Source organism: Pseudophryne corroboree, chromosome 1, assembly GCF_028390025.1.
Source record: "Pseudophryne corroboree isolate aPseCor3 chromosome 1, aPseCor3.hap2, whole genome shotgun sequence".
Classification (NCBI taxonomy): Eukaryota; Metazoa; Chordata; class Amphibia; order Anura; family Myobatrachidae; genus Pseudophryne; species Pseudophryne corroboree.
In genome coordinates this window covers 248,990,290-249,018,280 of record NC_086444.1, presented here as the reverse complement: position 1 = coordinate 249,018,280, position 27,991 = coordinate 248,990,290, and the positions used below count along the sequence as shown (strand labels likewise).

General features: G+C 44.1%; 1 protein-coding gene across 1 annotated transcript in view; it reads right to left on the bottom strand.

The window, feature by feature from the left end:
• Nucleotides 1–27,991, bottom strand: part of HSD17B4 (hydroxysteroid 17-beta dehydrogenase 4) — a 566,121-nt gene that overhangs the window by 220,813 nt on the left and 317,317 nt on the right. Inside the window, exons 13-14 of the mRNA XM_063964187.1 lie at nt 14,465–14,701; nt 4,777–4,828 (exon numbers count right to left, since the gene is read on the bottom strand). Coding sequence (XP_063820257.1) covers nt 4,777–4,828; nt 14,465–14,701 — 289 coding nt within the window. The remainder of the gene's footprint in view (nt 1–4,776; nt 4,829–14,464; nt 14,702–27,991) is intronic.

The window sequence follows — 27,991 nt, the reverse complement described above, 5'->3', positions numbered from 1 at the left end:
TATCCTCCAAAAGTCTAATTTTTACTGAGCCCTGCTACAGCCACAGAAATCTGCTTTCATTTACTGCACATGATCCATGTAACTTGTGAAAAGCAGATTGGGAAATGCAAAAGCAACCTGCATACAGTAGGGACGTGTACTGTACATGTAAGTGTAGCAGGCTCATTTGAGATGTAGCCGATGTAATGTAAGCGATATCTCCGTACACATCCTCAAGTACAATGATAATCCTCAACACAGACCTTTACTGAGTAAAAAAAGGATTCATAATGTAAATTAGCACCTTCCCACGTACCTCAAGTAACCTGCACTAGTGCCATAGTATGTGGGTAGGTTTAATGCAAAAACAGCGGGACATATATAGCAGGTGACACAAAGCTGGGCTGGACACACTATAAGGCAAACTCGACCTCCTGAAGACCACCTGTCATAATGTGAAACCAGCTCCAGCCTAATCACTACAGGGTCGCATTCCCAAGGAGAATTTGGGTCTGCAAGAAAATATGCACAACTTTCATCCCTAGGGAATAGCAGCTGGGTTGGGTACGAAATCCCAGCTGTCGGGATCCCAACACATCCCAGTAAGTATTTTTACCCTACCCCTAATCCCTACCGCAGCCTTATCCAAATTTCCTTCTCCTCCCGCAACCTAGTCCTCCCCCCCAGCCTAATATTACCCCCCTCCCCCTTCAGTGGCTAACCCTAAACCCAACCTTCCCTGTACTTAACTCCAGGATGTGTTGGGATCCCGACTGTTGTGATCCTTCTGTTAGTGTGCTGACTGTCGGGATCCCGACTGTCAGTATATTAACATCATCCCTTGCAGCAATATGTTGAATAGCACTGGCCATCATTCCAGCACACAAGCTGGGCAGGCTGCATGCTCTTCCTGTAACATATTGTATTGAACACTGAACCCAGAGTATAGTGTTGGCAATAGCTGCCCCTATTCTGTAGACGTTTAGGCAGCATATCCTTTTATCGGAGGTGCTGTACCGACATGAGTTCATTACTAAATTGATTTGTTACTTACCCCCGCTTATCACTGTGAATAGCGTAACTAAGACAAGATACTAATGGGTATATTCAATTGAAGTCGAAAACTGCCGTCTGTCGAAAAGACGGCAGTTTTCGACTTTTTAAGGTCGAATCGTGATTCGACCTATTCAATATTTTTGACAAGTCAATGAATTCGACTTGTCGAAAAGCACGTGGATCGGCGGAATAGCTGCCGATTCACGTGCTTTTCGACAATCTCAGTCAGACATCAAAATTTGTCGGACTGAGATGCGGACCCAGAGGAGGAGAGGGGGGGAGCCGCAGGGAGACGGGGGACTGCCGCGGGCAGCCAGAGGAGATCAGCGCTACAGCACAGAGCTGCAGCAGGGTGTCACACAGCCGCGCCGGTCACGGCAGCGTCCACCCGGCTCCAGCAAGCCAGGTGGACACTGCCGTAAGGTCGGGCGGCTGTGTGACACCCTGCTGCAGCGCTACTGTAGCGCTGATCTCCTCTGGCTGCTGGCGGCTCTCCCCCGCTGGTCTCCCCGCGGCTCACCCCCCCTCTCCTCCTCTGGGTCACTCATATCAATTCGACTTGAAAAAGTCGAATTGAGATGAGATTTGAATAGGGGTTATCGGATCCATTCCGACAAATACATGTCGGAATGGATCAGACTTTAATTGAATATACCCCTAAGACAAGATATTCAAATTGTCATTTGTACAATTTTTCAGAATTACAGATGTGTCCTCATACACTATTGCTGCAGCTGTGCCAAACGTTCCTTCTTGTTGCTCCAGATCCTATGACACACAGCTTGCGCCAATAGTCTTTTTCATGTGAATGTACATCTTAATTACAATGTGATGCAACAAAACTGCTTCACAAGACTGAGCTGATTAATTTGATATGCGGCACTTGTATATCTATGTGTACCTGAGTCTCTGAACCTGTATACGAAGCGCTAAGATGCAACGGCTGCTGCTTGTTTTCAGGCCAAGTCCTATTATGCTCCATATACAGACTCATGCAGTGGCACACAAATATACAAGTGTGGCATATCAAATGAATCATGAAGAGGGTTAGACACATTGCGCTGCAACTAAAATGAGCATTCGTGTGAGAAAGCCACTCAACGCAAGTGGTGGCTCATTAATGGCAGGTGTTTCGCACTGTGCGGCATATTGAGGCTAGGTGTATGAGGACACCTATAAGTCTGTTATTCTGACCACATTGCTGAGTCTATATTTAATTGTGTAACAAAAATAATATTTATATAATAGTTATGGCCTTTTTGCCATAGGAAAAAAAAAACACTGCAGTTTGCACTGTTTAGGTCTCTGATCACATTAATTACACAATGTACCTAAAAAAGAAGATAAATAATTGAACTTCCTGATGAAAACATAATACACTGGAAAAAAAAAAACCATACATAAATTCATTTAATGGACCAGACATTTCACCTGCGTAAAACAGCTGGAAAACCCATATAATATGATTTGGGGGAGGGAGCCAAGTGACATTTAGAAGGAGTGATCTCAGCATTAGGACTGCTATGCGTAAGAGACCGAGCATTTCATAATGACTGTTACCCTTTCCACCACTTCAAGGTCATGAATATAACATTTTAAAGTGCAACCTTGAGATTGTGCTGATCACATAAACGAGTCTCTGATGTGTTCTCAAGTTGAATATTTAACACTTACACATCACTTGGGAACCATATGAAAACTGCTGCAGAACTGCAATAAAATATCAACATCTTCCAAAGTAGGGCTCTTCACAGGAGAGATACATGCATTTTCCGTGTAAAGGCTTCTTAAAAAAATATGAATTCAGCCTGTGTCTTATTGAAAGTCCTCATGATACTTGTGGAGAAAATCAATTTACCCACAGCCAGAGCGCCACAGTGCCCAAAAGAGAATCAGCTTGAAACAATTAAAGCATTTCTCTGCTTGACTGTTTCAGGACCAGAGAGACTGGCTGTGTGCAATGTGTCAGTGCACAGTTTCCCCTTAGCCTAAAACCCTTCTACCTGCAAACAGGTGCAGGAACATTGGTACCGGGACACAGGGGGTCATTCCGAGTTGTTCGCTCGGTAAAAATCTTCGCATCGCAGCGATTTTCCGCTTAATGCGCAATGTCCGCACTGCGACTGCGCCAAGTAAATTTGCTATGCACTTAGGAATTTTACTCACGGCATTTTCATCGTTCTGGCGATCGTAATGTGATTGACAGGAAATGGGTGTTACTGGGCGGAAACAGGCCGTTTTATGGGCGTGTGGGAAAAAACGCTACCGTTTCCGGAAAAAACGCAGGAGTGGCCGGAGAAACGGGGGAGTGTCTGGGCGAACGCTGGGTGTGTTTGTGACGTCAAACCAGGAACGACAAGCAGTGAAATGATCGCAGATGCCGAGTAAGTCTGGAGCTACTCAGAAATTGCTACGAGGTGTGTAATCGCAATATTGCGAATACATCGTTCGCAAATTTAAGATGCTAAGATTCACTCCCAGTAGGCGGCGGCTTAGCATGAGCAAATCTGCTAAAATCCGCTTGCGAGCGAACAACTCGGAATGACCCCCACAGTGCAGATAACACCCAAAACCATTATACTGTACCTGCTTTAAGAAAGTAAAGACCATCTGATTCCATTCCTATTTTGAAGAGATAATCCCTATATTCAACCTTTTAATTAATGTTATTCAGTATTAACTATATATTTTATCTTAGGCTGGGTACACACTAAGCTGACAGGAAGGCAGGAACCCTCAAAGGATGCTTGATAGACACACCATTAAGGGTTACTCTATGCAAAAATGTAATATTAACTATGTGCTGCCCATGGCTGGTACATGTTATTCCTGCTACAATGAAAAATGTATTTAATGTGTGTCTCATTGTACTAACTGCATCACAGCGAGGTACACACAGAAGCAGGGTGCAGGGACACCGGGTGCAGGGGTGCAACGGGATTATTTTTCTGTGTACTGCCGATGTGCAGAACATAATTGCTGTTCAACTCCTGTGTGGAGAAATCCTTTACTTGGGAAAAAAAAACACAGCATCTACTGTACAAGGAAAGCTTTATACCCCTAAACTGCTGAAAGCATGTACATTTCTCAGCATGTCTGCATTGTATAAATTGGTAAGGAATAGCAGGTGTTTTTTCATAAACAGATGCACTTTCAATAAAGAAATGTAATCATATGATTATAATCAACAATAATCACATGAAATACATTAGATGAAGGGCATGATTCAGAGTTGTACGGAACCCGATTTCTCGCAGTTGATTGATAATCAATGATCTGCTCAAGCATCTAAGCAGCACTGCGCAGAGTATTTATCTACAAACGGATTGTCAGGGACCGTTTGGGGGAGGTAACGGAGGAGTGGCAGTAAAAACGCAGGCGCGTATCAACCATTTTGGGGGCATGTAATACCATATGCAGTAGAAATATTTGCGGCGCCTTACTTCCTTCGGCCATGCTGCGCAGCCATAAACTGATGTTTGCCTGATGTGCACCTGCTATATAAAGAATGAGGGGGACTTTTTATGTTGCAGTTTAAAGATGTCAGTTTTCAGAAGAAGGCATCTTATGTTCAGTTTATATACACCTATATATTGTATATGGATGCAAGTAAAACTAAGGAAAGTGAACCAAAAGGCGGGAAAAATCAAACATAAAGTAGTGGGAAATATGAAGAAAGGGGATGTTTGGATACAGTCAGTTCTAATCAATCCACCTAGTACAAAAAAAATAAACTCTTACCTGATGTTGGAATGGGTTTGTACACCTCAAGGTACTGTTCTCCATGAAGCACCTGGAAACAAAAGGAAACATAGTAGTTATGTAAAGAGAAAGGCTATTACAGGTTGAGTCTCCCTTATCCAAAATGCTTGGGACCAGAGGTATTTTGGATATCTGATTTTTCCGTATTTTGGAATAATCGCATACCATAATCATGGTGATGGGACCTAAGTCTAAGCACAGAATGCATTTATGTTTCATATACACCTTATACACACAGCCTGAAGGTAATTTTAGACAATATTTTTTATAACTTTGTGCATTAAACAAAGTGTGTGTACATTCACACATATAATTTATGTTTCATATACACCTTATACACACAGCCTGAAGGTCATTTAATACAATATTATTAATAACTTTGTGTATTAAACAAAGTTTGTGTACATTGAGCCATCAAAAAACAAAGGTTTCACTATTTCACTCTCACTCAAAAAAGTCCGTATTTCGGAAGATTCCGTATATCGGAATATTTGGATATGAGATACTCAACCTGTATTTCATAATTTAAATCCCCTTTACCCTGGAAATGTGCTGTCAGCAATCGTCTATGCTTCAGCTATACCCCAAAGTCAGGGTGCGGCAGGGGAGGCAGCAAAACAGTAATGCACAGTGACTGTCCCTTCATGTACTTGGTTATAAATGAACAGAAACAGAAATTAAAAGTCAATAAATAAGCCTATGCATCACAGGCTGATAAATGCTAATAAATACATCAACAGTGAATGAAATAAAAAACATATAAAGGTCTATTCCCAATAATGTGGTCTAAAAGCTCAGACACTACATTTAGTATTGTAGACTACAGCATGTCTATCTCCTCATTACAATACATTATATTGGGAAGAACGCAATACTTAAAAAATATAAGGCAAACAAGTTAAAAATAAGATTTTAAACCTACCGGTAAATCTTTTTCTCGTAGTCCGTAGAAGATGCTGGGACTCCGTAAGGACCATGGGGATAGACTGGCTCCGCAGGAGACATGGGCACTTTAAGAAAGACTTTGGATCTGGGTGTGCACTGGCTCCTCCCAATATGCCCCTCCTCCAGACCTCAGTTAGAGAAACTGTGCCCAGAGGAGACGGACAGTACGAGGAAAGGATTTTTGTTAATCTAAGGGCAAGATTCATACCAGCCACACCAATCACACCTTATAACCTGTGATATACTATCTAGTTAACAGTATGAAACAACAACATATCATTGGTCCAAAACCGACGAAACTATAACATAACCCTTATGAAAGCAATAACTATATACAAGTCTTGCAGAAGTAGTCCGCACTTGGGACGGGCGCCCAGCATCCTCTACGGACTACGAGAAAAAGATTTACCGGTAGGTTTAAAATCTTATTTTCTCTAACGTCCTAGAGGATGCTGGGACTCCGTAAGGACCATGGGGATTATACCAAAGCTCCCAAACGGGCGGGAGAGTGCGGATGACTCTGCAGCACCGATTGAGCAAACAGGAGGTCCTCCTCAGCCAGGATATCAAACTTATAGAACTTTGCAAAGGTGTTTGACACCGACCAAGTAGCAGCTCGGCACAGCTGTAGTGCCGAGACCCCTCGGGCAGCCGCCCAAGACGAGCCCACCTTCCTAGTGGAATGGGCCTTAACCGATTTTGGTAACGGCAATCCTGCCGTAGAATGCGCCTGCTGAATCGTTTTACAGATCCAGCGAGCAATAGTCTGCTTTGAAGCATGGCCGCCAACCTTTTTGGCTGCATACAGGACAAACAGTGCTTCTGTTTTTCTGATCCTAGCCGTTCTAGCCACGTAAATCTTCAAAGCCCTGACCACAGCAAGGGACTCGGAATCCTCCAAGTCACGTGTAGCCACAGGCACGACAATAGGTTGGTTCATATGAAAGGATGAGACCACCTTAGGTAGGAATTGAGGACGGGTCCGCAATTCCGCTCTATCCATATGGAAAACCAGATAGGGGCTTTTATGTGATAAAGCCGCTAATTCCGAAACTCGCCTAGCCGAAGCAAAGGCTAACAACATGACCACCTTCCAAGTGAGATATTTCAACTCCACTGTTTTTAGTGGTTCAAACCAATGTGACTTAAGAAAACTTAACACAACGTTAAGGTCCCAAGGCGCCACCGGAAGTACAAAAGGAGGCTGAATATGCAGTACTCCCTTCACAAAAGTCTGTACTTCAGGCAGAGAGGCCAATTCCTTTTGAAAGAAAATGGATAAGGCCGAAATCTGAACTTTAATGGAGCCTAATTTTAGGCCCAAATTCACTCCAGTTTGTAGGAAGTGAAGAAAACGGCCTAGATGGAATTCTTCCATAGGAGCATTCCTGGCCTCACACCAAGAAACATATTTTCTACATATTCGGTGATAATGTTTAGAGGTCACGTCCTTCCTAGCCTTAATTAGCGTAGGAATGACCTCATCCGGAATACCTTTTTCCGCTAGGATCCGGCGTTCAACCGCCATGCCGTCAAACGCAGACGCGGTAAGTCTTGGAACAGACAGGGACCCTGTTGCAACAGGTCCTGTCTTAGAGGAAGAGGCCATGGATCTTCTGTGAGCATTTCCTGCAGATCCGGATACCAGGTCCTTCGTGGCCAATCTGGAACAATGAGTATTGTTCTCACTCCTCTTTTTCTTATTATTCTCAACACCTTGGGTATGAGAGGAAGAGGAGGAAATACATAGACCGACTGGAATACCAACGGTGTCACTAGGGCGTCCACAGCTACCGCCTGAGGGTCTCTTGACCTGGCGCAATACCTTTGTAGCTTTTTGTTGAGACGGGACGCCATCATGTCTATTTGGGGCAGTCCCCACTGACTTGCAATCTGTGCGAAGACAGTCCCCACTGTCCCGGATGCAGGTCGTGTCTGCTGAGGAAGACTGCTTCCCAGTTGTCCACTCCCGGAATGAACACTGCTGACAGTGCGCTTACATGATTCTCCGCCCAGCGAAGAATTCTGGTGGCTTCCGCCATCGCCACTCTGCTCCTTGTGTCGCCTTGGCGGTTTACATGAGCTACTGCGGTGACGTCTGACTGGATCAGAACTGGTCGGTCACGAAGTAAGGTCTCCGCTTGACGCAGGGCGTTGTATATGGCCCTTAGTTCCAGGATGTTGATGTGAAGACAAGTCTCTTGACTTGACCAAAGGCCTTGGAAATTTCTTCCCTGTGTGACTGCTCCCCAACCTCGGAGGCTCGCGTCCGTGGTCACCAGGATCCAATCCTGAATGCCGAACCTGTGGCCCTCTAGAAGGTGAGCACTCTGCAGCCACCACAGGAGAGATACCCTGGCCCTGGGGGACAGGGTGATCCGCTGAGGAATGTGCAGATGTGACCCGGACCATTTGTCCAATAGGTCCCATTGGAAAGCCCTTGCATGGAACCTGCCGAAGGGAATGGCTTCGTATGTCGCCACCATTTTTCCCAGGACTTGAGTGCAATGATGTGCTGACACTTGTTTCGGCTTCAACAGGTTCTTGACTAGAGTCATGAGTTCCTGCACTTTTTCTATCGGAAGAAAAACCCTTTTCTAGTCTGTGTCCAGAATCATGCCCAAGAAGGGCAGGCGAGTCGTAGGATTCAGCTGCGACTTTGGAATATTGAGAATCCAGCCGTGTCGCTGTAACACCTTCAGTGAAAGGGATACGTTGCTCTGCAACTTCTCCCGTGATCTCGCTTTTATGAGGAGATCGTCCAAGTACGGGATAATTGTGACACCCTGCTTGCGCAGGAGCACCATCATTTCCGCCATTACATTGGTGAAAATTCTCGGGGCCGTGGAAAGCCCAAACGGCAACGTCTGAAATTGGTAATGACAATCCTGTACCGCAAATCTCAGGTACGCCTGATGAGGAGGATATATGGGAACATGCAGGTATGCATCCTTTATGTCCAGAGATACCATAAAATCCCCCCCTTCCAGGCTGGCGATGACCGCTCTGAGCGATTCCATCTTGAACTTGAACCGTTTTAAGTAAAGGTTCAGGGATTTTAATTCAAACTGGGTCTGACCGAACCGTTCTGTTTCGGGACCACAAACAGAGTTGAGTAGTACCCCTTCCCTCTCTGAAGCAGGGGAACCTCGGCCACCACTTGTTGAAGACACAATTTGTGAATCGCATGTAACACTATCTCCCTTTCCAGGGGAGAAGTTGGTAGCGCCGATTTGAAAAAAAACGGCGAGGAGGCACCTCTTCGAATTCCAGCTTGTATTCCTGGGAAACAATTTCTATTGCCCAGGGATCCACCTGTGAGTGAACCCAGATGTGGCTGAAAAGTCGAAAACGTGCACCCACTGGAGCGGACTCCCTCAGGGGAGCCCCAGCGTCATGCGGTGGATTTTGCAGAGGCCGGGGAGGACTTCTATTCCTGGGAACTAGCTGTGTTGTGCAGCTTTTTTCCTCTGCCCTTACCCCTGGCATGAAAGGACGATACATGTACTCTTTTGCTTTTATTTGAACGAAAGGACTGCATTTGATAATGAGGCGCTTTCTTAGATTGTGAGGGAATATAAGGCAAAAAATTCGATTTACCTGCCGTAGCTGTGGAGAAGAGGTCCGAGAGGTGCTCTCCAAACAATTCCTCACCCTTGTAAGGCAAAAACTCCATATGCCTCTTTGAGTCGGCATCACCCCTCCACTGTCGGGTCCATAAGACTCGCCTAGCAGAAATAGACATAGCGTTTATTCTGGAACCCAGTAAACTAATGTCTCTTTGAGCATCCCTCATATATAAGACAGCATCTTTTATATGCCCTAGGGTCATTAAAATGGTATCCTTATCAAGGGTCTCAATATCCGCTGATAAGGAATCTGTCCATGCTGCTACAGCACTACAAACCCAGGCCGACGCAATTGCCGGTCTGAGTAACGTACCAGAATGTGTGTAAATGGACTTCAAGGTAACCTCCTGCTTGCGGTCAGCAGGATCCTTGAGGGTAGCCGTATCTTGGGATGGGAGCGCTATCTTTTTTGATAAGCGTGTCAAAGCTTTGTCTACCCTAGGGGAGGATTCCCTCCGTATTCTGTCCTGTGACGGGAAAGGATACGCTATTAGAATCCTTTTGGGAATCTGCAGTTTTTTGTCTGGAGTTTACCACGCTTTTTCGCATAATTCGTTCAGCTCATGTGAAGAGGGAAAAGTGACCTCAGGTTTCTTTCCCTTATACATGTGTACCCTCGTGTCAGGGACAGGGGGTTCCTCAGTGATATGCAAAACTTCTTTAATTGCGATAATCATATATCGAATACATTTTGCCACCCTTGGCTGCAATTTTGCATCATCGTAGTTGACACTGGAGTCTGAATCCGTGTCGGTATCTGTGTCAACTATTTGGGATAGTGGGCGCTTCTGAGACCCCGAAGGTCCCGGCGACATTGGGACAGACATGGGTTGACTCCCTGACTGTGCCCTAGCTTCAGCTTTGTCTAATCTTTTGTGCAATAAATTAACATTAGCACTTAAAACATTCCACATATATCCATCCAGTCAGGTGTCGTCGCTGCCGACGGAGACCTAACATTTATACACTCCCCCTCCTCCTTAGGTGAGCCTTCAACCTCAGACATGTCGACACACGCGTACCGACACACTATACACAGGGAAGCTCTTTTCTGAAGACAGGTTCCCCACCAGGCCCTTTGGAGAGACAGAGAGAGAGTATGCCAGCACACACCCCAGCGCTATATGACCCAGGAAAAAACAGAATGTTTACCCAGTAGCGCTTTTGTAGCATGTAAATGCGCCAACTATGTGCCCCCCTCTACTTTAAAACCCTCTTTCACCGTGTGTCAAGCAGGGGAGAGTCCGGGGAGCTTCCTCTCAGCGGTGCTGTGGAGAAAAAATGGCGCTGGTCAGTGCTGAGGGAGAAGCCCCGCCCCCTCGGCGGCGGGCTTCTGTCCCGCTCAAATTTCTTAATAACATGGCGGGGGCTCTTTTTATACATGTACAGTGCCCAGGTGTACATGTATATATGTGTATTTGCCACAGGAGGTTTTTATTGCTGCCCAGGGCGCCCCCCCCTGCGCCCTGCACCCTTACAGTGATCGATGTGTGCGAGGTGAATGGGAGCAATGGCGCACAGCTTCACTGCTGTGCGTTACCTCTATGAAGATCAAGGTGTCTTCTGCCGCCTCTGAAGTCTTTTCCTCACATAATCACCCGGCTTCTATCTTCAGGCTCTGCGAGGAGGACGGCGGCGCGGCTCTGGGACGGACGGCGAGGGTGAGACCTGCGTACCGATCCCTCTGGAGCTAATGGTGTCCAGTAGCCTAAAACAGAGCCCTGAAACTCAGAGAAGTGGGTCTGTTTCTCTCTCCTCAGTCCCTCGATGCAGGGTGCCTGTTGTCAGCAGGCTAACTGAAAATAAAAAACCTAACTAAAATAGTTTCTTTTACAGGAAACTCAGGAGAGCTCCCTGAAAGCACCCAGTCTCCACTGGGCACAGTATCAAACTGGGCACAGTTTCTCTAACTGAGGTCTGGAGGAGGGGCATAGAGGGAGGAGCCAGTGCACACCCAGATCCAAAGTCTTTCTTAAAGTGCCCATGTCTCCTGCGGAGCCCGTCTATCCCCATGGTCCTTACGGAGTCCCAGCATCCTCTAGGACGTTAGAGAAAACACATTGATAAAATGTGTCTGAAGCACATATTAATCCCGAATTTCTATCCTTTTTTCCCCCGTTACATATATATTTCTTTAAAGCCAGGGCTGCCGAGACATCAGACGAGTCCCGATTCTAGAGGGGGCATGACTAAATGTGGAGGTGTGGCAATACAACTGGCAATGCATACAGTATCCAGTGAAACACCGAATGGGGCTGTTATTCCACCTTTCAAGTTGACCTGGGCCCCCACCAGGCCCAGGTAATCTGTACCTGACACAACCCCCTCTTGGCACCCCTGTTTATAGCGCACTCAAATTCCATAGTACAAAGAATATTTCATTCACATTAGTACCTGCCCTAATGCAGCATACAATCTGTATTATGTATCACATGGATACACATACACTGGCTATTTTTTGTCAGAAAGTAATTAACCTACCAGTACTATATGTAGAAGGAAGGCTTTTGCCGAGTCCGCATAAACAGCGGTACAGTCTCAAACAGCGAAAAGTTAAGCTTATCTCTGCTAAATACAGAACAGAGCTCATGCCCCATTTAGCAAGTGCTAAAGAGTTAGGACTCGGTCTTAAATAGAGCTCTCTGTGTCGTGTTACTCTGGGAACCGAAAGTTAAGATTCATTGAAAGGTAATAGTAGAGATCTATACTGTTACGTATAGTTCCCCATGCTTTAAGGTGCTGTACATGAACACTGAATTCAAATGTTACGCACGCGCGCTGTAAATAAAAATGTGTTATCAGTAATAAGATTTGTGTTCATTAAATCAGTGAAAAGTTCAAACGGTAAACAAATTATTATTCAATTTTGCAATAACACAGTGATCAGCTTCTTAATGGATTTGAAATTTGGTGGATAATTTCCAACCAATTAAGCAACATATTCTCTTTTCTCATAAAAGCACATATTCTACAAAGGGATTTTATGGATAATTGCTTCAGCCAAGTAGATACAGTAAAACAATCTATATTTTGGACTGTGAAGAACATTCTGAAAGCTACGGTATTTAAACCTTCCATCTTGTAGATTAGGGGGGTATTCAATGCATGTCGGATCCTCTCCGTCAGTGCAGTATTCAATTCTCAGGCAATTCCCACAGGTTTTGCCCGTTTTTCGACAAGGTTGATCCGACTTTTTTTGAAGTCGGATCAGCATTATCGAAAACGGGCTAAAATCCTGTCGGAATTGGCCGCAAATTCTACAAAACCCCTGGATCAACGGCTAATCCGCCAATCCACGTGGTTTTCAACAAGTGGCGGTTTTGCCGACAGTCAGGATACGGCACTTGCATTGAATAGGTCGAATGCAAATTCGACCTGTTCCTGTCTAAAAGTGCCGGTATTTCCAACTGTCGGAAATACCGGCACTAACTGAATAGACCTCTATGAAAGGACAGGTAACTCCAGGTTGTTTTACAACATTTACCTTAACGCAGCTTGGGTAATGTACAGCAGAGAGACGTGCCTGGCCAAACAGGTTGTCACCGAGTAGGATGCTAAACTAATAGGTCTTGCATACTTTCCTGTGATACCTCTTCATCTAGGTACGTCTACCAGTCTTTAGCCTCAAATACTGTGAATTGTGCAAAAGTTTCTGACCCACTAAAAATGTAAATGAATGATGTAGGTGTCCCTACATTTTTCACTTTGAGAATTAAATTTAATAGTCATTACAAGACTGCTCACATACTAAGCTATGTAATAAATCTGGTCTCAAGTTGTCAGCATACACTGTGCTCTTCTACTGAGGAATTCAGCAAGGTAGAGAGCATACTGTAGCTTATAGAGTGGGCACTGCCAATAAATGCTCACTGCTGGGTGAAATGGGTGACATTAGAGCCAATTTTTGTGGATTCCTTTTGATTACTTAATGCACAAGGCTCTATATCATAAGCAGTGTACTAAGCAAATATTGAACCGAGTAACATTCTCTTTACAGTTAATACTTTTACTCTCCCTCTGTTTTCTCGTGTCAGAGATCCCACCAATGGTAACCCTGATAACTTCAATGGTCACAGTTCAATAATCTTACTCCAAATATATAGAAGCTACTGACTGGCCAACTCTAGCATTCTTACCTAAAGTCCAGTGAGCCATCACTGGACTCTAAGAGAATTCCAGCATCCAATGTGGAACAACTGTTGTATCTAAACTTCTCATCAGCTGTTTTAAAAAATAGCCAGCTGCAATCCATAATGCGTGCAATGTACTGTATATGTTCCCCAATGTGTGCACTATTAAGATATAGTAATAGATATAGATTTAAGATAAAAGTTAATTAAATTCAAAAAATGGGATTCTAAATAAAAATGTGGAAAATGAAACCTAAATAAGTAGGTTAATACATATTCAGAAAAAAGTATGATGGAAATTAAATACAATGGGATGTAGGAGATATAAAGACTAGAAAGGTGGCTACTTTCTTAAGGTGCATACACACTGGGCGTTTTTGCCCAGCGTGTATGCACAGTGATGATCGTGAACATCGCATGCAGGAAAATAGCTCAGTGCATACACACTGAGCTATTTTCCCTGTGCCCAGTGATGTTCATGGGGAGTGAACCACTTTCCACAGTAGGAGACTGTGGAAAGTGCTTCACTCGGCTGTACAAACAGCCCGACAGACGGCGGCAGCCAGCGATGATGCGGGAGCGCGCATCAGCGCTCATCGCCCGGCCATACACACTGGCCGAGTTTGAGCTCAAAGTAGCTCAAAACCCCAAAAGTGAACTACTTTGAGCTCAAAATCGGCTAGTGTGTATGGGTCTTTAGAGTTCTTATTTGCCCTTTTCAAGTTGAGCTAGTTTTGATTTTATATTTTATATAAATAGTTTTAAACCTTTAGTTTAGTAAAATGTCTTACTGTGCTTTATGATATTTTCACTCTTTTTGCTATGTATCTTCACTATTTTATATCAATACTGTAAAGTGAACTATCAATATTGTAAAGCAATCTGATGGAAGCTACAAGACGGAGACTTATATGATCAACATAGGAGGGAGCAAGGATAAGAGTTATTCATAAACAAACATACTCGTGTAAAATCAATATTAAGACCAGGAACTGAGGATAGTCCACCACCCATGAAAGCAGCCTGGGATAGAATGACTCCGAATGTTGGCAAACAACTGAAATCTTCACTTCCTTCAAACAAAAACTTCTGATGATCTGGGTCCTTGGTAGACATGCCTACTCCGAGAGCATAAAGAATGGCTTGAATGTGGTTGTAGTTGTACACCGTTGTTGGAAGCTTCTGTCCTATTGCCTGGGTCTGTGGATGAGAAGAATTTTACTTTAACATGCAAGCTTATCCTATATGAAAAAGCCTAACGCTGCTCCTCACCTCTATGGGGGGAATTCAAGTGTTTTGCACGCCGGCGGCCACTAGCTGGCGCTCGATGGAGCAATTCAAGTGCTCTGTTTGGGGCACAAAGCCACCAGCGCTGACATTACGGTTATGTTGTTCCGTCATTTTGACGGACTGGTAACTAGTCATCGATAACACACAATCACATAATATCTGGATTCCCCATAGCAACATGTTTGTAATATCTATGTTATTTGTGTATGGTCCAGAAAGAGCAAATAAGCAAAGTGGTTGGTTACTCTTCAGTATACTTATGTTAGCATTACAGCTACAGCAATCTATCAATGGTCATTTTAGGATACATATGCTAGCTGCCTACAGTACTGTATACTCCTTTATCTGTGTCAATACACTGCTTCACTGCCGAGTAAGATGAATAACAGAATTAATCTGCTAGAAATGATCCACCACTAATCCCTGCTGCAAATCTCCCTCATACAGCCTTCTGAATAATTACAAGCGGCACAAACTGCAATTAGTAGTTCCACAGCAGGACATGTTGCCTACCCCTGATACTGCGAATGGCATAGATGGGGAATTGTTGGAAGTGCTGTACAATAAGAAAAGTAGTATTTATGATTAGATTTTTGTATACCAGTGCAGATATTAGATATTTTCAAACATATTTTTATTTATAGCACCAGATCGAAAAAGTATTCTTCTCCAGTAATGAACTCTGAATCAGTCTCTTCATTCCAATAATGCATACAGTATGTCACAGGTACAGTAATACAACAATTTTACAGACACCGTATTATCCAGTAGCCCTGTCACTGCAAATCTAGATGTACTTGCACACATTTCAAAAAGACAATATTTTAAACATACTGTACTTACTGATCGACAAACCATCACTTGAGATGTAAAAATGAAGCATTTTACACAGTTTATGTACCAATCATAGTCTGATAAAGGCCATTCAACTGAAGGCTAGAACAGCAGTGTGTGCTGGTAGCCGTGAGCACAATAATTACGTAAATATTCTTTCCGGATACACATACTGGGATAGGAAATTGCTTGGAGGTTATGAGTCACCTTTATTTAGAATAAAGGATGTCTGTATGAGTTCCTTGCATATTCTGCTTCAAACCCCTTCAGGGGCAGAATGGACCTTTATAAAGAGGCCATTCTATCACTGAGCAGGAAAAGAAAACATGAAAAATAATTAACATTTGGTTTCTGAAGCTGAACCTGTGGAGTCATCTGCAACCTTTATGATGAGGAACATTTTAACAGAAGTTCTATCCTGTGTTGTGATAAGCATTTCTCCATCTCTAGCTGTGCTGTACAGGAAAAAGATTGGAGCATGCATAGTTTGTTAGGTAGAAAAAGGATAGGTCAAATGCAACCGTATATAAGTTCTATATGTATTTTTCCTGAGGAAAGCAAAAACAAAACCAATCATCAATTTATCCTTATAAGGGAGAAAAAATCTGACCCTATACAGGTTTACATTAATTCCGCAGAACCATCATTACAACTGCTTCAACTCTGCCCTTACTAGTTACCTGCAATCTAACCACCCTCACAGTGATCAGTCCTTCCTATGTTAGCAGTGAAAAGGTTGTTCATCCAGTTGCAGTGTTTTCCCCTTTCTCAGCTGGAAGCGTTGAAACCTGGTTAGACAAATATCTATTTTCTATTGGAATATTTTAATAGGCATTAGGAAGATCACATCTAAGGTGTGTTTAATTCTAATTTATCCTGAGCTCCTTTTACTAATAACTAGAGATCAGAGGGTTCGGTTCTCAGAGAACCGAACGTCATGCTCCAAACCCGACTCGGGACTTCCTGCCAGACTCGGAAACCATAACGAGGCAAAACGTCATCATCCCGCTCTCAGACTCTCACGGGTTTTGGATTCCATATAAACAGCCGCGCGTCACCACCATTTTCCCATCCGGACTTGGAAAGTGGGGGAGACAGACCTCTGTCTCTCTGTGGGTGGTGGCATCGGATGGGGTCAGTGTGTGCTCTGTAGGGGTGTTGCTCCTGTCACTGTGGTGTACCTATGCTGTTAGGGGTGCTGTCCTGGCTGTAACTGGTGTGTCATGTGCTGTTAGGGGTGCTGTAGCTATACATGGGTGTTGATGCTGTCCTAGCTTTCACAGGGGACAGGGGCACGGTCCTCCTGTATGCTGTAAAAAATTCAGGGGTGCTGTTAAAATAAAAGCACACTGGTCCTGTATGCTGTTAAAATAAAGGGGTGCTGGCCCAGTCTTGTGTGCTATAAAAATTTAGGGGTGCTGCTTTTAAAATATTACACTGGTCCTGTATGCTGTAAAAATACAGGGGTGCAGTTGTTAAAATAAAAGCACATTGGTCTTGTATGCTGTAAACATACTGGGGTGCTGCTATTTAAATATTACACTGGCCCTGTAAAATAAAAGCACACTGGTCCTGCATGCGGTAAAAATACAGGGGTGCTGAACCAGTCTTGTATTCTGTAAAAATTCAGGGTGCTGCTGTTTAAATAAAAGCACAGTGGTCCTGTATGCTGTGAAAATACAGGGGTGCTGGCCCAGTCTTGTATGCTGTAAAAATTCAGGGATGTTGCTGATGTTTAATTAAAAGGCCACTGGTCCTGTATGCTGTAAAAATTCAGGGGTGCTGCTGTTAAAATATTACACTAGCCCTGTATGCTGTAAAAATTCAAGGGTGCTGTTAAAGATAAAAGTACAATGGTACGGTATGCTGTAAAAATACAGGGTTGCTGTTGTTAAAATAAAAGTACACTGGCCCTGTCTTGTATGCTGTAAAAATTCAGGGGTGCAGTAAAATAAATGTACACTGGCCCTGTTTTGTATGCTGTAAAAATTCTGTTGTGCAGTGAAAATCAATGTACACTGGCCCTGTCTTGTATGCTGTAAAAATTCTGGGGTGAAGTAAAAATCAATGTACACTGGCCCTGTATGCTGTAAAAATACAGGGGTGCAGTGAAAATAAATGTACAGTGGCCTTGACTTGTATGCTGTAAAATTAAAGGGGTGTTGTGAAAATACAGGGGTGCTGGCACTGTCCGCAGTTGCGATGTCTAGGCCGGACCTTCACAACACTGTATGGGAAGAGGAGGCTCCTACCAACATTTGCACGCCCTCTGCAAGTGCTGGGAGGAGCACCGCCAGTCCAGTTGCTGATTTTGAGATTGAGGATGTCACTGTTGAAGTACACCAGGATGGGGAGGATATGGGTGTAGCTGGCACTGCAGATGGAAGCCGACGTTGAGGATTCTGATGGTGATGTGGTTTGTTTGAATAAGGCACCAGTGGAGACAGTTGTTGGCCATGGGATGAAAAAGCCCACTGTCATACCTGGACAATATACCAAAAAAGCCGCCTCTTCGGTGTGGAATTATTTCTCCACAAATCCGTAAAACAGGAGTCAAGCCATCTGTTGCCTTTGTCAATCCATAATAAGTAGGGGTAAGGACGTTAACCACCTAGGAACATCCTCCCTTTTATATATATATATATATATATATATATATATATATACATACACGATAGGAAGTCTGGCACTCCAAATTACAATGCAGCTTCGGTCGGTGCCTTCACAGTAGGAGCATGCAGATAGAGGAAGGTGCGGCACTCGGCTCTTAACAAATGTAACAAAGTCGAATGATATTTCAACAACGTTTCAGTGCGGAGGCACTGAAACGTTGTTGAAATATCATTCGACTTTGTTACATTTGTTAAGAGCCGAGTGCCGCACCTTCCTCTATCTATATATATATGTGTATATATATATATATATATATATATATATAAAATCTGAGGATGAGAATGACATCTTGCCACTATAGATCCAGTTTGTGCAAGGAGAGATTAATTGCTTTTTTGTGGTGGGGGCCCAAACAAACCAATCATTTCAGCCACAGTCGTGTGGCAGACCCCGTCGCTGAAACGATTGGTTTGTTAAAGTGTGCATGTCCTGTTTATACAACATAAGGGTGGGTGGGAGGGCCCAAAGACAATTCCATCTTGTACGTCTTTTCTTTGCCACATTATTCCAGGGGTGCTGCACCTCTTCCCTATCAGTTCAGGGATGCTGTTGCATGTCTGCTGTGCTGTGTAATTCTCCAAGGGTGCTATCTATACTGTATAAATCCAGGGGTGCTGCTGTAGAATTCCAGGGGTGCTGCTGTATTTGATTCTAGGTTTGAATGAAAGCCTAGAGCAGATATGACACAAGCTTCAACATCACAAACACATTTGTGAAAACAAATCCGCAAAGGTGGAAATGGAAATTGCTATTTTGACGAAGTGTTTTTAAATAAAGTTCAGAAAGACCACATTTGTGGCCAAAGTCAGTGTGACTCAGAAGAGACTGAATCATAATCCAGCGCAACTCCTGAAGAGGTAAAAGGGATATTTTCTGCCGCAGCATTATAGAGAGGTTCTTCTCAAATATTTCATGTTAGGTACTCACTCAAATGAATAGCTCCAATTAGTCAACCTTAATTTTGATTTATTATTGATGTTCTACATTTTGAGGTTATTTATTTAGAAGATGCACATTTGTTGTACAGGGATCTTCTATTCCTAAGTGCTGCGTAGGGTTATTGCAAGACCTTGCGGTGTTAGAAGAACAGAGTTTTAGTGATCTTGCATTGCATCAGCTTTCCATTGCACTGAAATGAGTTTCGACTGTAGAGTGGTAAGCTCCACTAGGGCAGGGGCTCAACAACAAAAATATTCACTGCACAGTCGTGCTTAGTACTTTACAGAACTCACCCGAACTCAACTTGCCCCATCCAAGGCTGCTGTGGGGGCTCAGGAGAGACTGCTAAAACATCTAAGGGGCTGCTTTATTTAAAAATAAAATATGAATAAAATAAACAAGAAACACTGGTATTCTCACATGCGTGTAACTGGGACACACAGGTATGCTCACATATGTATAACTGGGAGAAGTGTAAAACAAAACTAAGGCATCTGCCACAAAAAAAGTAAAAAAATAAATAAATGGAAAAAAAGAAACTCACAAGATTTTCACAAAGTAAGTCTCAAGACTCCATGAAGGGGAAAATATCCAATCTTGATCCTGTGGTACAGTATTTGCATCCCAGCATTAAATCTGAGATTATCTTAAACCCTGAACATGGAGAAGGGGGTACAAATTTGGAGGCTTTGGCTCCAAGTTTTTCAGTTTGTCCAGTAATGTGGTAATTAATAATTATATATTTAATTGGTTTAAGTCCTTTCTGTTCCACACCAATACAGGAGTGGAGGTGAAAGCCTGTCTGTTGTTCCTGATTGCGTGTGCCTCTCTAATTTTTAATCACCTTCTTGACACTGTCCTCTTCCTCTTGCCTCTTCTCATAATGTGAAAAGTCATCAAATATGGAGGTGGTATGTTTGTGGTTAGCTATGATTCAGAGAACTTGGCGAGCTTTTCCAGGGGGACCACCTGTCGCTGAAATGATGGCTTTATTAAACTGTGCATGTCCTGTTTAAACATCATACGGGTGGGTGGGAGGGCCCGTGAAGGTGAGAAAGCCCAAGACAATTCCATCTTGCACCTCTTTTTTTCCTTAGCATTATGTGCTATTTGGGGCCTATTATTTTAAAACTGCCATCCTGTCTGCCACTGCAGTACCACTCCTAGATGGGCCAGGTGTTTGTGCCGCCCACTTTAGTCGCTCAGCTTAGACATCCAGCAACCTCAGTGCAACCTTTTGGCCTAAAAACAATATTGTGAGGTGTTCAGATAGACTGGAAATGAGTGAAAATGAATGTTATTGAGGTTAATAATACCGTATGATCAAAATTACCCCCAAAGTCAGTGATTTTAGCTGTTTTTAGGTTTTATTCAAAAATCATCCAGATCCAAAACCTGAAAGGGGGGTTTTGGCAAAACCAATCCATAGCCAAAACACGAGCGGGGATCCAGATCCAAAACCCGAAAAGTGTCTGCCGCACATCTCTACTAATAACATAGGCCATCTCTGCACCCCCTGAAGTTCTAATATGTTTTTCTTACACAGGTGCCGAAATTGTATCCAAACTCAGTTGACACATCACAAGTACTTTATAGCATGTTTAGCAAAGTGGTTAGCATTACCGACTCACAGCACTGAGGTCAATTTCGATTCCCACCATAACTGTATAAAGTTTGTATATTCTCTCTGTGCTTGCGTGGGCTTCCTCCCACAATCCAAAATGACACAGGTAAGTTACTTGGCTCCCGCCAAAACAAACAAAAAAAAACCAATGTGTGAGGGAATACTGATTGCAAGCTCCACTGGGGCAGGGACTGATGCGATTCTCTGTTAAGCGCTCCGGAATACATATGCGCTGTATAAATAACTGGTAATTAACAATTTAAAAATACAATGGCAAAAGAAAAGTAATGGTAAGAACTTACCTTTGTTAACTCTTTTCTTCGAAGTCCATAGGGATACCATGGGGGCTGTTGGTTGGAGTAGTCCGGGAACCAGTAAAAAGCATCAGCTCCCAGGATAAACTGGTCCTACTTCCTTATGACCCCGCCTCCAGCCAAGGCCCAGTCAGTATAGTACACAGGCCCTAAGGCAGGAGCTGGCAGAGGGGAAGGAATAATGGTACACACAAGAAACACAATCATAATAGAACTTAGTGACAGAAAAGGAATACCAATAAAAGCCAGGCGCGTCAGTGTGGGTGCCCTGCGGCCCCTATGGACTTTGAAGAAAGAGAATTAACAAAGGTAAGTTCTTACCAATTTTCTTCTTCAGGATCCATAGGGAGTCCACAGGGATACCATGAGGATGTCCCAAAGCAGTACCCCTAAGGGTGGGGACGTGCCTGAGATTGGAAAACACGTCTTCCAAAGGCAGCATCGTGAGAAGCAAATGCATGAAAGGAATAGAACCTAAGAAAGGTGTGGTCAGTAGACCATGTGGCCGCTTTGCACAGCTGTAATGCAGACACCCCACGATTACCTGCACACGAAGGCCCCACGGACCTAGTAGAATGAGCTTTAATCACACTTGAAACCGGAAGATCTGCTTCCATGTATGCCTGAGAAATAGTCATACGGATCTATCTGGCCAAGGTCTGCCTATTATCCGGCCAGCCTTTTTTGTGAAAATGGTACAAAAAAAATAAAATAAAAATAAGAGAGCATTAGATTTACGGATAGGGGTAAATTTACTAAAATGGGAGTTCTATTTAAAATGAGATGTTGCCCATAGCAACCAGATTCCAGGTATTATCCGCTAGATATATCTCCAATAAGCAGATCAAATGTTAAGAAGATTATCCAACATCTTCTTAACATTTGATCTACTTATTGGAGATTTGTTATAATGAATACTCAATGCAGGATTTTGGTATGTATAAATATCTCCAAAAAGTGGTGTAATGATACCATTAGTGTGTGAGTTTGAAACTTATTAATGTTCTTTCATATTGCTTAGATTATTAACCCCTGATGAAGTCCTGTGGACGAAACGCATTGGATAATTAGACAGCGATCCTGTCATTACTTCAAAGAAGAATATATGTCAGAAAATATTTATGACTAAAGTGGAATAATGTCAATAAGAACTGCTGTATGAATTAAGATCAAACAGTTTACATTTACTGTTTATTTTATGAATAAAAATTGGTTTTATACAATGGCGACTGATTAATGTCAAATGTAGTCCTAAACATAATAAGATCATATCAGCTCCCTTGGGGAAAAAAAATAAATAAAAAATATATATACACCTCCAACTGTCTTTTTGCTATACCTTCCTGGATGTCCCAGCACTTTCTTAAACTCAACATGTCTACCTTCCCACCTTCCTGCACAACCTCACCTCCCACAATCTCATGATCCATTGATGGCACGACTATCTCTTCTAGCCCTCAAGCATGCCGTATTTGCGTAATCCTCGACTCCTCCTTCTCCTTCAAGCCACACATCGCCCACCTCTCACAAACCTGTCATTTTCATCTCAAAAACATTTCCAGGATCAGACCCTTTTCTCACCCAGGATGCCACTAAGATCATTATTCACTCACTGATTATTTCCAGACTGGACTACTGTAATCTCCTCCTAACTGGCCTCTCTGACAATTACCTCTCTCCACTCCAATCTATCCTCAATGCTGCAGCCCGGCTCATCTTCCTCACCAAACATACTACATCTACCTCCCCTCTCCTACAAGCCCTTCACCGACTTCCCTTCCCTTTCAGAATCCAATACAAACTTCTCACACTCACAAAGCACTCACCCACTCCTCTCCCATTTACATCTCTGACCTTATCTCCCTTTACTCTCCCAACCGTCCTCTTCACTCTGCTAATGCACGCCGACTATCCTGTTTTCTGATAACTTCCTCCGACTCCTATCTCCAAGATTTTTCACGTGCTGCTCCCTTTCTATGGAATTCTTTACCTCTCCCCTCAGACTCTCCACAGAACTTCAAAACTTCAAACAGGCTCTTAAGATCCACTTCTTCAACAAACCCAGCCAAATCTAATCCTAACCCTCTGTTCCACGCTCTCTTAGTACCCCATCTGTGTCACCCCTGTCTGTCTACCCTTCCCCTTAGAATGTAAGCTCTCATGAGTAGGGACCTCTTCCCTCATGCGCGTATCCTTTTCTTACTTTAATAATCCTCAACTGCCCAAATCCCACAGGTTTTTGGCCACCTTGGAACTTATCTCTATGTCGTTTACTTGTGTAGTTATGCTTAGTTACCCTGTACTTGTCCTATATTGTCTTCAACTGTAAGTCACTGTTTTCCTGTTTTGATTATGTGCATATGTACCCTGTAATTGGGCGCTGTGGAACCCTTGTGGCGCCATATAAATAAAGGATAATACTACTACTACTAATAATAATAATAATAATATTACACATACATAATACATACACACTTGGGCGAGTAGTATGGTCAATGCTTAACATAGCCTTTAACTGGGAATCTATTCCCGTTAAGGACAGGTGAACAGTATTAAAAAACAATTTATAATTGTATTCTGTTATAAATATTATATTATGCCAGATATTTTTTTTACTCTGCCTTTACATTCACTGGCTTAGTAATTGATTAAGATGTTCTGTAATGGGCTAGCAGAGATTTCTGAAGCGATTACATCTCTTAGATATGAACTGTGTGGGGTTGGTAGGCTACTATTAAAAGTTGGTGTTGGGGGGATGGCTGAAAATCACCGGAGCAGCAGTGAACTGGGTGAGGTCTGTTAGATAGACTAGACTTAGGTCAACAGTGTCTAGGTCAACCACTATTGGTCAACAGTAAGTAGGTCGACATGGGTTCTAGATTGACAGGGACTCTAGGTCGACATGTAGTAGGTCGAAATGAGTCTTTTAAATTTTTTGGGTGTCGTTTTCTTTGTAGAGTGACCGGGAACACCAATTTGTGCACTGTGTCCCCTCGCCATGCTTCAGGTTACCATTCCCAACTGTAGTCCACGTGGGTCATAAAGTATGAAAACGTTAAAAAAAAATAAGAATTGACTTACCGATAATTCTATTTCTCATAGTCCGTAGTGGATGCTGGGACTCCGTAAGGACCATGGGGAATAGCGGCTCCGCAGGAGACTGGGCACAAAAGTAAAAGCTTGAACTAGCTGGTGTGCACTGGCTCCTCCCCCTATGACCCTCCTCCAAGCCTCAGTTAGGATACTGTGCCCGGACGAGCGTACATAATAAGGAAGGATATTGAATCCCGGGTAAGACTCATACCAGCCACACCAATCACACCGTACAACCTGTGATCTGAACCCAGTTAACAGTATGATAAACGAAGGAGCCTCTGAAAAGATGGCTCACAACAATAATAACCCGAATTTTGTAACAATAACTATATACAAGTATTGCAGACAATCCGCACTTGGGATGGGCGCCCAGCATCCACTACGGACTATGAGAAATAGAATTATCGGTAAGTAAATTCTTATTTTCTCTAACGTCCTAAGTGGATGCTGGGACTCCGTAAGGACCATGGGGATTATACCAAAGCTCCCAAACAGGCGGGAGAGTGCGGATGACTCTGCAGCACCGAATGAGAGAACTCCAGGTCCTCCTCAGCCAGGGTATCAAATTTGTAGAATTTAGCAAACGTGTTTGCCCCTGACCAAGTAGCTGCTCGGCAAAGTTGTAAAGCCGAGACCCCTCGGGCAGCCGCCCAAGATGAGCCCACCTTCCTTGTGGAATGGGCTTTTACAGATTTTGGCTGTGGCAGGCCTGCCACAGAATGCGCAAGCTGAATTGTACTACAAATCCAACGAGCAATCGTCTGCTTAGAAGCAGGAGCACCCAGCCTGTTGGGTGCATACAGGATAAACAGCGAGTCAGATTTCCTGACTCCAGCCGTTCTGGAAATATATATTTTGAGGGCCCTGACTACGTCCAGTAACTTGGAGTCCTCCAAGTCCCTAGTAGCCGCAGGCACCACAATAGGCTGGTTCACGTGAAACGCTGAAACCACCTTTGGGAGAAATTGAGGACGAGTCCTCAATTCTGCCCTATCCGTGTGAAAAATCAGGCAAGGGCTTTTATAAGATAAAGCTGCCAATTCTGAGACGCAGCCGCGGTAAGTCTTGGAACAGACAAGGTCCCTGCTGGAGCCGGTCCTTTCTTAGAGGTAGAGGCCACGGGTCCTCCGTGAGCATCTCTTGAAGTTCCGGGTACCAAGTCCTTCTTGGCCAATCCGGAACCACGAGTATAGTTCTTACTCCTCTCCTTTTTATGATTCTCAGTACTTTTGGTATGAGAGGCAGAGGAGGGAACACATACACTGACTGGTACACCCATGGTGTTACCAGAGCGTCCACCGCTATTGCCTGAGGGTCCCTTGACCTGGCGCAATCGCTGTCTAGTTTTTTGTTGAGACGGGACGCCATCATGTCCACCTTTGGTTTTTCCCAACGGTTTACCATCTCTTGGAAGACTTCTGGATGAAGTCCCCACTCCCCCGGGTGAAGGTCGTGTCTGCTGAGGAAGTCCGCTTCCCAGTTGTCCACTCCCGGAATGAACACTGCTGACAGTGCTATCACATGATTCTCCGCCCAGCGAAGAATCCTTGCAGCTTCTGCCATCGCCCTCCTGCTTCTCGTGCCGCCCTGTCTGTTTACGTGGGCGACTGACGTGATGTTGTCCGATTGGATCAATACCGCCTGACCCTGAAGCAGGGGTTTTGCTTGACTTAGGGCATTGTAAATGGCCCTTAGTTCCAGAATGTTTATATGAAGAGATGTTTCCATGCTTGACCACAAGCCCTGGAAATTTTGTCCCTGTGTGACTGCTCCCCAGCCTCTCAGGCTGGCATCTGTGGTCACCAGGATCCAATCCTGAATGCCGAATCTGCGGCCCTCTAGTAGATGAGCACTCTGCAGCCACCACAGAAGAGACACCCTTGTCCTTGGCGACAGGGTTATCCGCTGATGCATCTGAAGATGCGATCCGGACCATTTGTCCAGAAGATCCCACTGAAACGTTCTTGCATGGAATCTTCCAAATGGAATCGCTTCGTAAGAAGCCACCATTTTTCCCAGGACCCTCGTGCACTGATGCACTGACACCTGGCCTGGTTTTAGGAGATTCCTGACTAGCTCGGATAACTCCCTGGCCTTCTCCTCTGGGAGAAACACCTTTTTCTGGACTGTGTCCAGAATCATTCCTAGGAACAGGAGACGTGTCGTTGGAATCAGCTGCGATTTTGGAATATTTAGGATCCACCCGTGCTGACGTAACACTAACTGAGATAGTGCTACTCCGACTTCTAACTGTTCCCTGGACCTTGCCCTTATCAGGAGATCGTCCAAGTAAGGGATAATTAAAACGCCTTTTCTTCGAAGAAGAATCATCATTTCGGCCATTACCTTGGTAAAGACCCGAGGTGCCGTGGACAACCCAAACGGCAGCGTCTGAAACGGATAATGACAGTTTTGTACTACAAACCTGAGGTACCCTTGGTGAGAAGGGTAGATTGGGACGTGGAGATAAGCATCTTTGATGTCCAGAGACACCATATAGTCCCCTTCTTCCAGGTTTGCTATCACTGCTCTGAGTGACTCCATCTTGAATTTGAACCTCTTTATGTAAGTGTTCAAGGATTTTAGATTTAAAATTGGTCTCACCGAGCCGTCCGGCTTCGGTACCACAAACAGCGTGGAATAATACCCCTTTCCCTGTTGTAGGAGAGGTACCTTGATTATCACCTGCTGGGAATACAGCTTGTGAATGGCTTCCAAAACTGCCTCCCTGTCGGAGGGAGACTTTGGTAGAGCAGACTTCAGGAACCGGCGAGGGGGAGACGTCTCGAATTCCAGTTTGTACCCCTGTGATACTACCTGCAGAATCCAGGGGTCCACTTGCGAGTGAGCCCACTGCGCGTTGAAATTTTTGAGACGGGACCCCACCGTGTCCGAGTCCGCTTGTAAAGCCCCAGCGTCATGCTGAAGACTTGGCAGAAGCAGAGGAGGGCTTCTGCTCCTGGGAAGAGGCTGCATGGTGCAGTCTTTTTCCTCTTCCTTTGCCCCGGGGCAGAAATGAGTGGCCTTTTGCCCGCCTGTACTTATGGGAACGAAAGGACCGAGTTTGAAAAGACGGTGTCTTTTTCTGCTGAGAGGTGACCTGGGGTAAAAAGGTGGACTTTCCGGCCGTTGCCGTGGCCACCAGGTCCGATAGACCGGCCCCAAATAACTCCTCCCCTTTAAACGGCAATACTTCCATATGTCGTTTGGAATCCGCATCCCCTGACCACTGTCGCGTCCATAACGCTCTTCTGGCAGAAATGGACATAGCACTCACTCTTGATGCCAGGGTGCAAATATCCCTCTGTGCATCACGCATATATAGTAATGCATCCTTCAAATGCTCTATAGTTAGTAATATACTGTCCCTATCCAGGGTATCAATATTTTCAGTCAGGGAATCCGACCACGCCACTCCAGCACTGCACATCCAGGCTGATGCGATTGCTGGTCGCAGTATAACACCAGTATGTGTCTATATACCCTTCAGGATATTTTCCAGCCTTCTATCCGCTGGTTCTTTGAGGGCGGCCGTATCAGGAGACGGTAACGCTACTTGTTTAGATAAACGTGTGAGCGCTTTATCTACTTTAGGGGGTGTTTCCCAACGCGCCCTAACCTCTGGCGGGAAAGGGTATAGTGCCAATAATTTATTAGAAATTAGCACTTTTTTATCGGGGGAAACCCACGCTTTATCACACACCTCATTTAATTCATCTG